Consider the following 12720-nt stretch of genomic DNA (forward strand, 5'->3'; position numbering starts at 1 on the left):
GTCACGATGGAGACATAAGGTTAAATGTGTCCAAGGAGCATGAGTTAAGAAACGTAACCTACGTAAAAAAAAAATCTATCACGATGGAGGCATAAGATAAAATATGCTTAAGGAGCGTGCATTAGGATAACCTAACCCGCATGAGGGAAAATCCATTCCAATAAAAATGTAGGGAAAAATGTGTCCGAGGCATGCGAGCTAGGAAAAGCTAACCCGCGAGAGGAAATCTCGAATGCTCTTATGTCGGATAAATTAAACATTGCACTTTGAACATCTCTCAAAAAAAGCCCTAAGTATGCCTTCGGGGGGGGGGGGGTAAATGATAGGGGATACATTGTCGATCGATCATTCAATACATCATCGTCACATGGTGCTCGAACAGGGAGGAGAAGACGATGTCATTTATGACCAGAAAGACAATCACAAGCAAGCTTACTTATTATCATTTATGACTATAAAGGTAATCGTAAGCTTTCTTCTTACCATTTGTGATCAGGTATAAAAGCTCACCTTTAACATAGAAAATAAAAATTTTTGGGGACTACTTGCACCCGTACTAGTATACCTCATATTATTAACGGTATAGGAGAGATCGGATTGAGAATTCTTTTCTGATCTCGGCTTTCATGCAGATTGTACCTTAAGATATCGTCGTTTCTAAATCGTAGACACCTCGAATAATCTTATGTTTATATATTCGGATCAAATTCATCAATATGTCAATGATAATTTTTCTCAAATAAATATTTATCTTTTGTATCTAATGCAAGCATGCTCTAATAAAGATACCGTAAGTCTCATGCGGTCAGGTGCAACGAGGGATAGGTTCTAAAGGATTGGCTACCTGCTGAAATCCGTAGCACTCTTTGCCAAAATGGTGGCGATGAAAGACACAAGCTTTTAGTGCCACATGTTCCTTGAAGTGAATATTTAATGGGCATCAGAGCCAGTACATGCTCAATGAATTGCCAATTTAAGTCTAGTAAAGGCGGAGGATAACGATGAGTCTGTGCTGACCTCGAAGCTTGGATTTGACTGCTGAGATTGTTCTGCAGATGTTTTGCAGCTCAGTTTGAAAGCTCATTTGAATGGCCGGTATCTCTCAGCTGAGTAAATGGCAGCAACCTTGTGAAGACCTCTTATCTTTGGTACAATAGCAGCGACCTGTGCCACTGAGCTTGCTTGGAAAGAAGATGTAATTGACCCTAGGTGTTTATACTCGGTGTTCCTTTACTGCAATAGCAGCGATCTGTATAGGAACTCGAAGGGATCAACACCAAGTTCTCGACCATCGTTTGCTGCAATCCATCAAGAACCCAATAAGAAAAGGATGAATGGGGGTTACCAACGACGCATGTTACTCTGCTTGTGGTTGTGCATTGGTTGGAGGGTTGTGCTTGTGTGTGCGCGCGCGCGCGTGTGGAGCAAAGAGCCCTAAGACGTAGCGCACATGATCGAAGCCCGTGTTGGCGATGAGCAACAGCAAGCATCGGGGGGCGCACCGAACGTGCGCATGTGAGCGTGTGTGTGCAAGTGTGCCGCTGCACGTGCTCGCACGTAGCAGCGTGCTGGTTGGGCACACAGGCAGAGCGGCACCTCCTCTCCACCCTCCGTCCAAGGCAAGCATGAGGGCCTATCTCTAGCTTTGCTCGGGGGAGAAGCTGCCATGAGGATTGCACGGCATCTCTCTTTCTCTACGCCCGTAGATTTTGCGAGGGAATATATATACAATTGGAACAGAACAGAGAAGAACAACAGGGGAGAGGGAGATGGGTGAACATTCCAAACTCCAAGTGCTGCTTTCTTTAGATTACCATGTTAATGTGTTTGGTGGGCACACAAAAGATTGACCGAGGGAGAAAAGAAATGAATTCTATGGTAACATGACACATGACCAAAGGACAGGTCCGAAGGAGACAGCCTTGGAGGCACGAGACATCAGCAAAAAGAAGACATGGAGAGGGGGTTTCATTGAGATGAGGGTTCCTAGCAGTATTTTAATCGCCTACATGCTCTGGGCATGGAGGATCTCTGAAGGTAGGATCTCTGGGGCTTAAGATCTTCTCAAGTATTCCTTCGTATGAACCCAGTAAGCCTATGCTTAGGTTAGACTGGTAAAAGATGCAGCAGCTGTGAAGCTTGTCCTCAAAAACGCAGACACTGCTTTCTGCTGGTACAACGTCCACTGTGGTGACAAGACCAGTGTCCTCTTTCCCTCTCTGAGAGGGGAGATCAGATGAGATGTCGACCGCTGGCCTTTGTTGCATCTCCATGGACATCGATTCAAGGAATCCTTCCTGGGGTCTGCTCGAACAGTGGAAGAAACCCACGAGTCTTGCGATGCATTGCAGCCGAACATGGCATCCAATACCGCTGCCAGTCCCAGGAGTAGAAACACTTGCAGCTTGTTCTTAGTTTACAAGAGAGGTGACTGAAATCACCTCACAGACATCCATGAAGAATCCTGCACTGCACATCAATGTGGGTGTTCTAGGGCAAGCTGGTACTGAAAGTGACCGTGCCTGAAGCTTCTCCGGACAAGCGACATGTTCTGGTAGCTCCTCTCTTGTCCACCATTTCCTATGGTTTCAAGTTGTTGATCCATGTCTTGGCCTATCTGAAGAATTTGCCAACTGGATAAGGCTTCCTCGCTACTGCATCTGTATTAAGCATCACACGACCATGGCTGGGGGAACTGAGTTTTATTATTATTATTATTACTACTACTACTACTACTACTACTATTGTAATTTCAAGATGACAGACTGGACTGATGTGGATCTCCATGGGGCCTCATGTATCTGAATGCATGTATCAGTTGAGTATGCCTGTGGGAAGGTGGGAGATGAGGGTGGAAACAGAGAGCATGGTGGCTCATTCCAAGACCATCGTGGGTAGGCATGCACAGATGAGTGTAAGAGAAAGCCACGGGCCTCATGGTGGCACCTCCATTGATGACAAAAGTTCAAGTAGTAAGGGAAAACAGAGTACTGTTTATTTTTTCCTCTTCTCTATTGCTCTCAGGGCACTTGCGTCCCTCTGCATTGACATGCCACGAGGAAAATAACAGAAGAGAGAAGTAGAACAAGAGACGGAGCAAGATCTCTTTGAGATCTTTAATAGATTCATCCTTCTGTTTCTTGTTCAGAGCAGGGCGGCATGGGATCAATCACCAAATCTTCTTCCCACCTTCTTTCGTTAAAACCTATGTACACCAAATAGACAAACAGGGGAATGAGTCGAGAAGAAAGACGTGTCAAGTGTTTCAGATCGAGTTCATGGAGATCGCTTAACTGGTCTCGTAGGGGTTGGCTTCACAGGAGCAGAGGATTGAAGGTAGCCCACTTGTTTGTGTAGTTCATGGTTTCTCTGCTCGAGATCGTACCACTTGGTCAACAGAGAGCAGTATCGAAAAGAAGCTGCAAAAGAAGGATCATCAAGAGAACCTGAAATGCACCTTAAAATGGGTAGCCGAAAAGCCACAAGAGAACTCCAGAACACCTTCCATGGGTGGCTTCAGATAGTTATTGCTGTTGCTGTCGCCATTGAAGCGGGTCTGCAACAGCAATGATCGACAGGCGATATAAGGCAAGAGAACAAGTGGGCCGGAAGTAAGATTAGGAGCAGGGATGAGGAATAGAGCATGCCTTGGGGTAGCTGAGCAGAGTGGAACTCGCAGTGTCATCCAGCGGAGAGGAATGCTCTCTCTGTTGCTCTGGTTCAACTCGCTTCCTCTTCGCACCACTTTTGGCCGATCCAGCAGCTGGAGTTAGGGCGGAGCAGAGGCAGCCACCGCCCTCGAAGCAAGTGCTGGAGTGAAGATAGCAGAAGGAAGGCTCATCCTCTTCATGAAAATGAGGTGGTCCAGAGGATGCATCGGAGACCATAGACAGGTCCTCCTCCTCCTCTTCCTCTTCCTCCTCTTGTAAGTAACCAGCTTTGTTATAGACAAGAGGCTGAGGGGAGTCATAGGAGGACTGATCTAGGTAGGCGGTCCAACCAGATTGGCATCCACTGCTGCACTCTGAGCTGACATCTTCCTCCTCCCCCAACATCATTGGATCAATATGAGCAACAGTCCTGCAAGCAGAAGCTCCTACTCTCCTCTCCTCTCTCTCTCTCTCTCTCTCTCTCTCTGTCTCTCGTAAGTCTAAATGTGATGGCTTTGGCAGCAGAACAAAGAAGGTGGGACTGGAAGAAAGGAGAAGAGGGAGGGAGAATGGAGGCAGAACGAAATGAATGGCAACAGGGCCAAATCCCAGACTAGTTTTGTCCTTACGCTCAAGCCATCCTTCCCACCACCTTGCTTTCCTCGGTGCACATGAAAATTAAAACTGCCAGTAAGGCATCGGCCGCTTTGTAGGTGAGCTCGCACAGTGAGACTACCAGGAGAGAGAGAGAGAGAGGCTCTGAGCCAAGAAAAGGTCTCTCTCTCTCTCTCTTCTCCAAACGCACACTCACTGTGCGTCACTCTCTCCCCCTCCCCCCCCTCTCTCTCTCTATCTAAATCTTTCTCCTCTCTCCTATGCCATAGAAGGAATGGAGCCAAAACGGTCTCACATGCAATACAGCGAGGCAAAGTGTACCATGCTACATCGGCTTCATTATTTGCCTTAAATTCCCGTGAAGGAAGCAAATACAGGGAAGCTGCATCAGATAGCATCGCGTACGGTCCCTAATACGTACCAGGTGATGTTTAACCTGTAAGCTTCAGGTTTCTAAGCTCGACCAGCATCTGAAATGAAGGGAAAAAAAGAAGATGCTTATGCAATCCATCATATTGCTATGATCGTATTGCCATGGTGGTGAGAGACGAATCAACATCCTATAAAATCCATGTCACCCTAACATATTCGTGTCCCCGGTGATCGACACCAGCAATAATGCTGCTGCTGCTGCCAGAGTACTAATGGTGGGCTAATGCACCACCGTGTGGACTGTTGCAGGGTTTGGAGCGTTGCACGGCAGTGTCTGTGGATGCTTCCTTTAGGAACTATTGATGCAAACCGTGGTGACCCTAACAAAATGCCAGAAGCAGGTTTAGGTCATGCAGTGGCAAGAGTGATTCGAGGAGATGACTGATGAGTAGCAGAGTACCTCATCAGAGTGCGTGGGACAAGCAAGTCATGAGTAGGGCGAGAGCTTGTTTTTGTTTGGGTGGTTTGTTCCCTCCGGGAAACAGGGAGAAACTTGTATAGGATAAAGGAAAGGTATTACTAACATTATACCAGGAAATGACCGGAGGGGGGTGGTGGTGTTACCTTTTACCCGTGTTTATTACAGCCAGCAGAGGAGGAGGAAGAAGAAGGAAGAGAGCGGGTGCCTATATCTCACACGGAGGAGAAGCTGACATGTCTCATGCGGATTGGTCGATTGGGTGGTCCCATGGATGGACCCCAGAACAAGGGTCCACAGCGGCACACAAGTCCACCACTTGGTATGGACAGGTAGCCAAAGCACATGCGCCCAACCATCGACTTTAGAGGTGTCCCCGGCAGCGGAGTAATTGCCGGGTACGTGATCACGCAGCACGAAACGCAAAGCGGGTTGGGTCGCCCTAAAAATGCGTGCGCCATCCATCCATCCAACGACATACATGCCATGTTCTGTTGTCCACGTACCATGTGTATCAAAGTGTCACATGTTGGATTCCTGGAGCCAATCTTAGCGTGGGGGAATTAAGAGCCTTTGCTATTTGGAAGATGGAAGGACTGGGGATGACCCTAACTAGAATTCTGCGCCTCTGGTCATCTCTTGAGCATCGGTTGAAGGAGGTCGAGGTGGAAGAAGAGGAAGAGCACCCTTTGCCAATCCTTTAAAGAGTAGTTGGACATCTTTTGCCTGTTATGTCTTAGGAGTAGCTCAAGCCATGTGCCATTGTCATCATGGGACCGAGAGAGAGAGAGAGAGAGAGAGAGACGCAGCAGCTCCACATTATTGATGACTTGGTGTCCCATCTCGGCCTGCAGAGAGATTGCGATGGCTCCCATTTCTTTTGACTTCCACCTCTGAAATGAACTGCAATGATGAGCTCCTCCTGGAGGCAAGTGGCAATGACAAGAATCGCTGGATATTACAGTCGTATACATTGGTCTATCATGATCGTATATACTCTTCATTAAACATGCGGCTCGATATATCATGGTAATTCGATCCGCTTCCGATTAGTATGCGTCGCACAAGATTCAGAAAAAAGTGGTGACAGCAATAATCCACACCACATGGGAAAAAGTTGATCTGTTATTCCCCATTGTAGGGGGTGTGACAAAAGGGCTCTTTTGCAAAGCAAAAGTGCAGTAGCTACTACCAAAGAGCTCTCCAACCCTCTTTGCAGCAACAGTGAACTGAAGGAGCAGCTTTCAGCTTCTCGAGAATACAATAAGAGTTGAACTGGATGACAGGCAGCTCTAATGTGCAGGATCTAGATTAGAGAACTAATATTTGTGCCAACACTTAATGTGCAGTCCAGTCTGGGCATGACAAGGAACTGCTCCAGCTCATTGAGGCTTTCCATTATGAAAGCTACATTGACCTTCCACACAAGTCAAGGCCATAATATTTTCCTATCCTAGACTAGCTTGGGAGGAGTCTTATTGATATAGCTTGACCTGCAACTCACAGATATACAACTGAAGTCCACCTCCCTTGGCCTGCAGGATGTATACTTTTCAATGGATCTTCTGCACAACCAAAAAAATATTCTCTAGGACTTAATGTAGAGAGCAACGTCAGCCAGTTGACTCTTGCTGTCTTATCTTGAGTGGTTATTACAGATGCATTAGACATCTCCTTACTGTTGCCCCGATGACATCTCATGCATGAACAGCTCCGCCTCACTCTCCAGCGCAGGGATGATTGAGAACATTGACCTTTCGCACGATGCAGGCCGAAATAATTGAGGCTCGCATTCGGTGCCCCGTCGTATTCCATACGTGAACAGCACGAGAGGAGACGAACGCCATTACGGCATATCGTTGGCTGGTATACGTCCATTGAGGTCTCCGGACCTCCGAGAACCATTAATAGATTTAGGATTTGAACATGCAATGATGATACATTGGAAATTAATTCCATTATTGGGCCGGGTTTGATTTGGGCTACACTTACGGGCTTTGTTGAGCGCCTGTCACCAAAACGACCGAATCGACACTGAAGATTATCGGGGTGACGGCACCTCTTAATTTATCTACGTGTTGTGATGCGCGCATGTGGGCCCCCGTCCAGCAGAAGCCAGGCTATCATCACTAAGAATCGTGGCCGTCCATCGGTGCCGAAACATGCTGATTTTTCCGTCCCATGAAACAGGGAAGGAATCACGGTTGTCCATGGAATGCATGCCACCGTCTCTAACTCGCAGTCCCGGGGACGAACAGTTGCCCACAACCTTTCGCTGTGGCCATGGCTGTCTTCATCTTCTTGGAGAACAGTCGCCATAATATTCTGCTTCCGAGGTTTACATTTGTGGAGGGAGCACTGCGATCTATGTATATGACATGGAATGGTCGCAGGTTTGGCTGTCTCGAGCTGGAAGCAGCCGCTGCCCGTGACGCTACATTCCTTCATGTCGAAGTGGGCTCACAGGGACGACCGGTGGTTGCCTCCACCTTCACGTGCATGTTGTTACATATCCTCGTCTGGTACCAACCATGACTTCGAGTGGGTTCGTCAGCACGTCTTCTACAATGTGATAGCATCGACAGCTGAAGAGAGTTTAGCTGGTTGCATTGCAAGCATTCGGTACACACTGTTATCTCAGTCATCAATCGAAAATTATCTTTCCTGCTCACAAATATCATCGGAGGTGTGCCAACAGTTCGATGGTCGTCTGTGATGAGTACTTTTGGGTATCTCGACGCTGTGATGTGCAGCCTGTGATATCAGCAGTGGATGATCGAGAATCGATGTCGATCGGCAGCAGCGACGTCTGCGTAAGAATCAAAAGTTCGTGAGGTTCGAAATGGTACGACAGCAAGCAGATCTGCAGCTCCGCATGTTGCTTGGATGTGCAGCGTGCGTGTTATCTATTGGAGCTCGGATGAGGCCAAAGAACTCTTCTGAAATGATCACGAAAGTCTTTGTCTTCCGCCGCGGGAAACATCTTATATTTAGATGGCAACGTTCGCTCACTGTGCATAGTTCATCATCCTGAGACTGGATGATAAGTTGGCTATTAGGGTGTAGCATTGAGAGACCGGCAGCAGCAGCAGCTCTGAGAGAGAGATAGAGTCGACTCTTTCTCAGGAAGAAGGATGAGAAGATTTCAGCTGCTTTGATTTAGCTAGAAGCATATAAAAACAAGCATTGTGGTTGGACCAGCATCAGAGATTGATTCTGGCCAAAAAAGATGTCTTGACCTGCACAGCGAAAAAGTTGTAGCCACTAGACAACAATGCAATCCCTCAGCAACTTTCTACCATACGTTCAAAAACCCAGCAAGAGCCCATCAGAGAGAGTTCGTCACCAAGAATCCAATGTCTTGAGATGAACTTGTCATCTCCCCTTCATCCTCACATAACACCACACCATGCTCGTGAGCCTTATTCATTGCAGCAACCCAGTAACGAATACAAATCAGGTTCATGCAGTATCTTCTCCATCGTAATGAGGGTTGTGTGAACTGAGATAGAAGCAGGGATAATACGCAAGGAGGCAATGCATTGCATCATATAAGGATTTAATTGCAAGTGATTTATTTACTCATAATCGAATATTTGTAAGATTTTGGAAGGTTAGTCATTGGACTTGTTTCTCAACGCATGCTTAATCTTTTTATCATTCAGAACCTGATAAAGACAAAACAAAAGCTCCGTCCGTCTCCATGGCGACACACAGGAAATCCGCTCTATGATCATGCACGAATCACGATGGTCCCAGCACCTCGCCTGCCTGCTTCTCAATCTGTGATGAACGTAGATCGTACCGCAACGGATGTGTGGGCACACGAGCGGATCTAATCAAAGTATCTAGAGAGGGAGAGAGAGAGATCCGTTGGAGTCATTAAGCAAAGTGGTTAGAGACCGCCGCATTTAAAAGCCGTGGCTGTTTCGCTATAAAAGAAGATACATCTCAGACGTAATATATAAAGACGTGATAAGTGAGCTGCTGCATCATTGAACACCGAGTCATCTCTCTATTTCACTCCACGCACAGCAAACACATCTCTCTCCCCTTTGAGTGAGACCGACGGAGAGGGATTTCTTTCTCTCTCTCCGCCAGTTGTCTCCGTCCATGCCCCAAGCCCCAATTCACCACCTCGGGAAACGCCCTCACTCCAGCCCCCGCCCATGGCAGTCTCACCCGACCTCTTCTCCGCTTCCTCCAACCTCCTCCTCTGCGCCGAGAACGCCGACGACGTGGCATCCTGGGATGGGGAGGAGCAGGACGTGGAAGGCGGCGCCGCCACCGTCGCCGCAACAGCAGACAAGGAGTGGGTCCCGCCCGCGCTAGCCGACGACCGTGCCGCCATCGCGGCCCTGCTCGCGGCCGAGCCTGACCACCTACCGCGCGATGACTACCTCGGCCGCCTCCATGCCCGCGCCATCGACGCCGCCGCCCGCCACGACGCCATCGGCTGGATTCTCAAGGCACGTGCTGTCTTCTCCCGTTCTCTTGCCAAATGCCCCTCACTTTCCCCCCCTATTTCCTGCTAGTGACACCGTCAAAATCTGTGCTTGTAGGTGAGCGAGTTCTACCGCTTCCGACCGGTGACGGCGTGTCTCTCCGTCAATTACCTCGACCGATTCCTCTCCTCCCATTCTCTTCCGGTAATGGAGCCCGTCACGTAGACCTGACGTTGAGTGAAACCACCGCTGTTTGACTATCTATTTCAATTCAGTAACATCTTAGTGTGTGGGTGTAGGGGCAGAATGGGAAGGGAGGTTGGCCGATGCAGCTGCTGTCGGTGGCGTGCGTGTCGGTTGCGGCGAAGATGGAGGAGTCGCACGTGCCGCTGCTGCTCGACCTCCAGCTCCGCGATCCTACTTATGTCTTCGAGCCCCGCACCATCCAACGGATGGAGCTCCTCCTCGCGGCCGCACTGCGGTGGCGCCTGCGCGCCGTCACCCCCTTCGACTTCCTCCACCACCTCGCCGCTTCCCCCGCCGTCGCCGCCCTCTCTCCCTCCTCCTCTTCCGCCCTCTTCTCCCGCGCCGCCCACCTCGTACTCTCCACCCACCGCGGTATCCGTGCACACCATCTATTTTAAATCCTTCTGTATTATTTCCATTGTCTACTTACGTCTTCTTTCTTTGCTTGGAATTTTGGCAGTGGTGGATTTCTTGGTCTATCGGCCATCAGTGATGGCAGCTGCGGCCTTCCTGTGTGCGGCAAACGAGATGACCGAGTCGTCGGCCACAGGAACCGGCGACTGGTCGAGTTGCTTCGATGCTTGGGTTAGCAAGGTAATTAACATATTAAATGTCAGATTATGGCTACGGATGCAGCCACCACACCCCAAATGCTCCTACATTTTTGTCTAGTGTTGTGTGTCGAACTGGGAGTTGAAATGGGGTGGGTGGCCGGTGGGTGAACGTCTGGGGCGGTGGCGGGATAATAGTGGGGGGGAGGATTCGAGCAGCAGACTTTTACTGCTAGCAGTTAAAGTATTAACGTTGTCTCATATTTTTTCCTTTTTTTGACTGTTTTCGAGGAGCAGGGAGTGGTGAATAGGTGTCGCCAGCTAATGGAGGACTGGGTGATCGGCACGTGCCCGTCATCCCGGCGGGGAAACACTACGGAATGCCGAGGTCGCCCCGAGCCGCCGAGGAGCCCAGTCGGCGTGTTGGACTCCGCCGCCTGCACGAGCTGTGACACCGGCCCGAGGTCCGAGGACGGACCCGAGCCACGCCCCGCCAAGCGCCTTCGGCTCGGCGACCACCCTTGTACAGACCGCGTATTGACCGGCCTCGACGGTGAACTCCTCTAATTAATCTCCATAACATGGATTGGTCTCTCCCCTGTTAATCCTTTAAATTGTTGTTAGAACCAGGGTTTTGTTGTTAATCCTTCGTCTTAAATCTTCTCGTAGAGCGTATGTTTTCTGTTTTCCCGGAAATGCCCCTGTGGTTCTCGGTTTGTGGAAGGCCAGGATGGGAATGGGGACCAAATATCCATTTGCTTCCTAATTCCCGGTAAAGCGTCACAGGACGGCGTCGAGTAGTATAACTGGAGCAGTGGCAGCGCGCAACGCGGTGCCGCGTCAGGGAAGCCGTCGGGGGGACCGCCACCGCCACCGCCGGCGCCCGCCCTGCCGTGGCGTCCGACAGGATCTCGTGACGCGCGAGTTTCAGTTTAAATGTTCCGAGTCACGAGTCACGAGTCGTTCGATTTGGTGAGCCTCGTCAAGCCACCACGTCGCGTTGGCGTGACCGGATTACGACCACGGTAATATCAGCAACGAATGCGTAACCGGTAATAATTGCACGAGTCGATGTCATGTCGATTGGCGTCGTCGTCGTCGTCTATCCTGTGACGCAAAACGATAGTTTGTGGGCATAAATGCATCAATGGGTAGGCGAGTCGTCATCAATAACATGGTGTGGTCCAATCTGCCGTGCGATCTCGGCCGATCCTTGTCCGTCCTCCCTGCTTCGGGAACTTAAATTGAAGCCTACCCCGCATCATCTTTGACCGTGGACCTCTTGCTACCGCGTCCCTTCGATCGGCATCCGGCGGTCGAGATGAAGACGAATCTGAACCGTCGGATAACCCACGATGACGTGGTGGTGACGCCGTCGTGATGGCACTTACAGCCTGCGTGCAAGCCAGCCAAGCAGAAGGCATCCCTATCGTCCACGTGGAAGACAAAAGGGAGCGGATCCGACGGCCGAGGTTCGTTCCTTCCCCTCGTCCTCGTGGAAAAGACCGCTGCCGTCGTTTCCCGCCAATCCTCGCACGTGACGCGTCCCCATGGTTTACTTTCTGTGAAAAGACCCAAAATAACGGAAATGCCCCTTCAGGTCCCATCACATCATCAGTTGGGCGTCCTCTGCTTCCATTAGGGTCATAACCTGCATGGTTTTGGAGCTGAGACACACGTTGTTAAAAGAGCAGAGCACAGCAAATATGGAACCGTGCTACTTTGGAGGTCCATCTGGGACCCAGACAGACATGGAGCTCGGCGTTAGGCATAGGGGTCATCGACGGTCCCTTCCCAGTCTTCCTCCTCTTCGATGACAAGCATGTTGTGTCCCTTTCGCTTTTTCCTGTCTTGCTTTATGTTCTTTTGCCTTTTGTTTAGGTGGGCTTAATGCGTGCGGCTCACTGCCTTCAGGCGTCGATACCAGCTTCAGATGCTTCGCTTTTCGCGACTAAGAGTGGCGTTAAGCGAGTGATCTCGTCGTCGCGTCGTGGAAGAGGGTTGAGAGGGCCATGTTTGATAATATCTTGCATGCTTTTAATGTCTCTGAAAAGGAGAAAAAGGTAGGCTTTTATGTCACTTTCACGTAAATATGCCGGCAACCTACTCACGACAGAAGAGGAGATAAAACTAAAAGGTGGAGGGGAAGCTGCGTTCCTTCCTTGTGGAATGGCCATGATGCCTCCCATTCGATGGCCAAAGGCAGAACAGTAGCCAGACTCCAGGCTGGAGAAGAGGGTTGTGGGGTCTCCTGTTGCGAGCCATGGCATGTGAGGAGGCCCCGCCGTGAGCAGCCTAAAGGGGTCCGCGCCCATGGCTGAAGCGTTCCGGAAGTAGTAGATTAGTGTTACTACCGCTGAAAG

General features: G+C 49.7%; 2 protein-coding genes across 3 annotated transcripts; one reads left to right on the top strand and one right to left on the bottom strand.

Moving 5' to 3' along the window:
* Positions 1 to 2954: 2954 nt before the first annotated feature.
* LOC103992872 (protein SOB FIVE-LIKE 5-like) lies at positions 2955 to 4404 on the bottom strand. Its single transcript, XM_009412767.3, has 4 exons — positions 3648 to 4404; positions 3458 to 3556; positions 3295 to 3369; positions 2955 to 3205 (listed from the first exon to the last, which is right to left on the bottom strand). The coding sequence occupies exons 1-4, from the start codon at positions 4056 to 4058 to the stop codon at positions 3170 to 3172; spliced, it is 621 nt and encodes a 206-aa protein (XP_009411042.2). The 5' UTR covers positions 4059 to 4404; the 3' UTR covers positions 2955 to 3169.
* Positions 4405 to 9124: 4720 nt separating this feature from the next.
* On the top strand, positions 9125 to 11021 carry LOC135642378 (cyclin-D2-1-like). 2 transcript variants are annotated; one of them, XM_065158500.1, is made up of 5 exons: positions 9125 to 9584; positions 9678 to 9764; positions 9866 to 10178; positions 10267 to 10400; positions 10655 to 11021. In XM_065158500.1, exons 1-5 carry the CDS (start codon positions 9285 to 9287, stop codon positions 10922 to 10924), a joined length of 1104 nt encoding a protein of 367 aa, XP_065014572.1. In that variant the 5' UTR covers positions 9125 to 9284; the 3' UTR covers positions 10925 to 11021. The 2 variants fall into 2 exon arrangements, with proteins under 2 accessions (XP_065014572.1, XP_065014571.1); XM_065158499.1 differs by having other exon boundaries at positions 9860 to 10178; positions 10655 to 11016.
* Positions 11022 to 12720: the final 1699 nt, after the last annotated feature.

This window comes from Musa acuminata, chromosome BXJ3-7 (genome assembly GCF_036884655.1).
Source record: "Musa acuminata AAA Group cultivar baxijiao chromosome BXJ3-7, Cavendish_Baxijiao_AAA, whole genome shotgun sequence".
NCBI lineage: Eukaryota > Viridiplantae > Streptophyta > Magnoliopsida > Zingiberales > Musaceae > Musa > Musa acuminata.

Bases quoted from the DNA above. Each gene is read 5' to 3' on its own strand.
- LOC103992872 (XM_009412767.3), bottom strand. From the start codon at position 4,058: ATGATGTTGGGGGAGGAGGAAGATGTCAGCTCAGAGTGCAGCAGTGGA. The intron at 3,370-3,457 runs GTGCATTTCAGG...GATCTCGAGCAG, and splicing joins TTTCGGCTACCCATTTTAAG to AGAAACCATGAACTACACAA. The intron at 3,206-3,294 runs GTTAAGCGATCT...TGGTGTACATAG, and splicing joins AGCCAACCCCTACGAGACCA to GTTTTAACGAAAGAAGGTGG.
- LOC135642378 (XM_065158499.1), top strand. From the start codon at position 9,285: ATGGCAGTCTCACCCGACCTCTTCTCCGCTTCCTCCAACCTCCTCCTC. The intron at 10,179-10,266 runs GTATCCGTGCAC...GAATTTTGGCAG, and splicing joins CGTACTCTCCACCCACCGCG to TGGTGGATTTCTTGGTCTAT. The intron at 10,401-10,654 runs GTAATTAACATA...TTCGAGGAGCAG, and splicing joins TCGATGCTTGGGTTAGCAAG to GGAGTGGTGAATAGGTGTCG.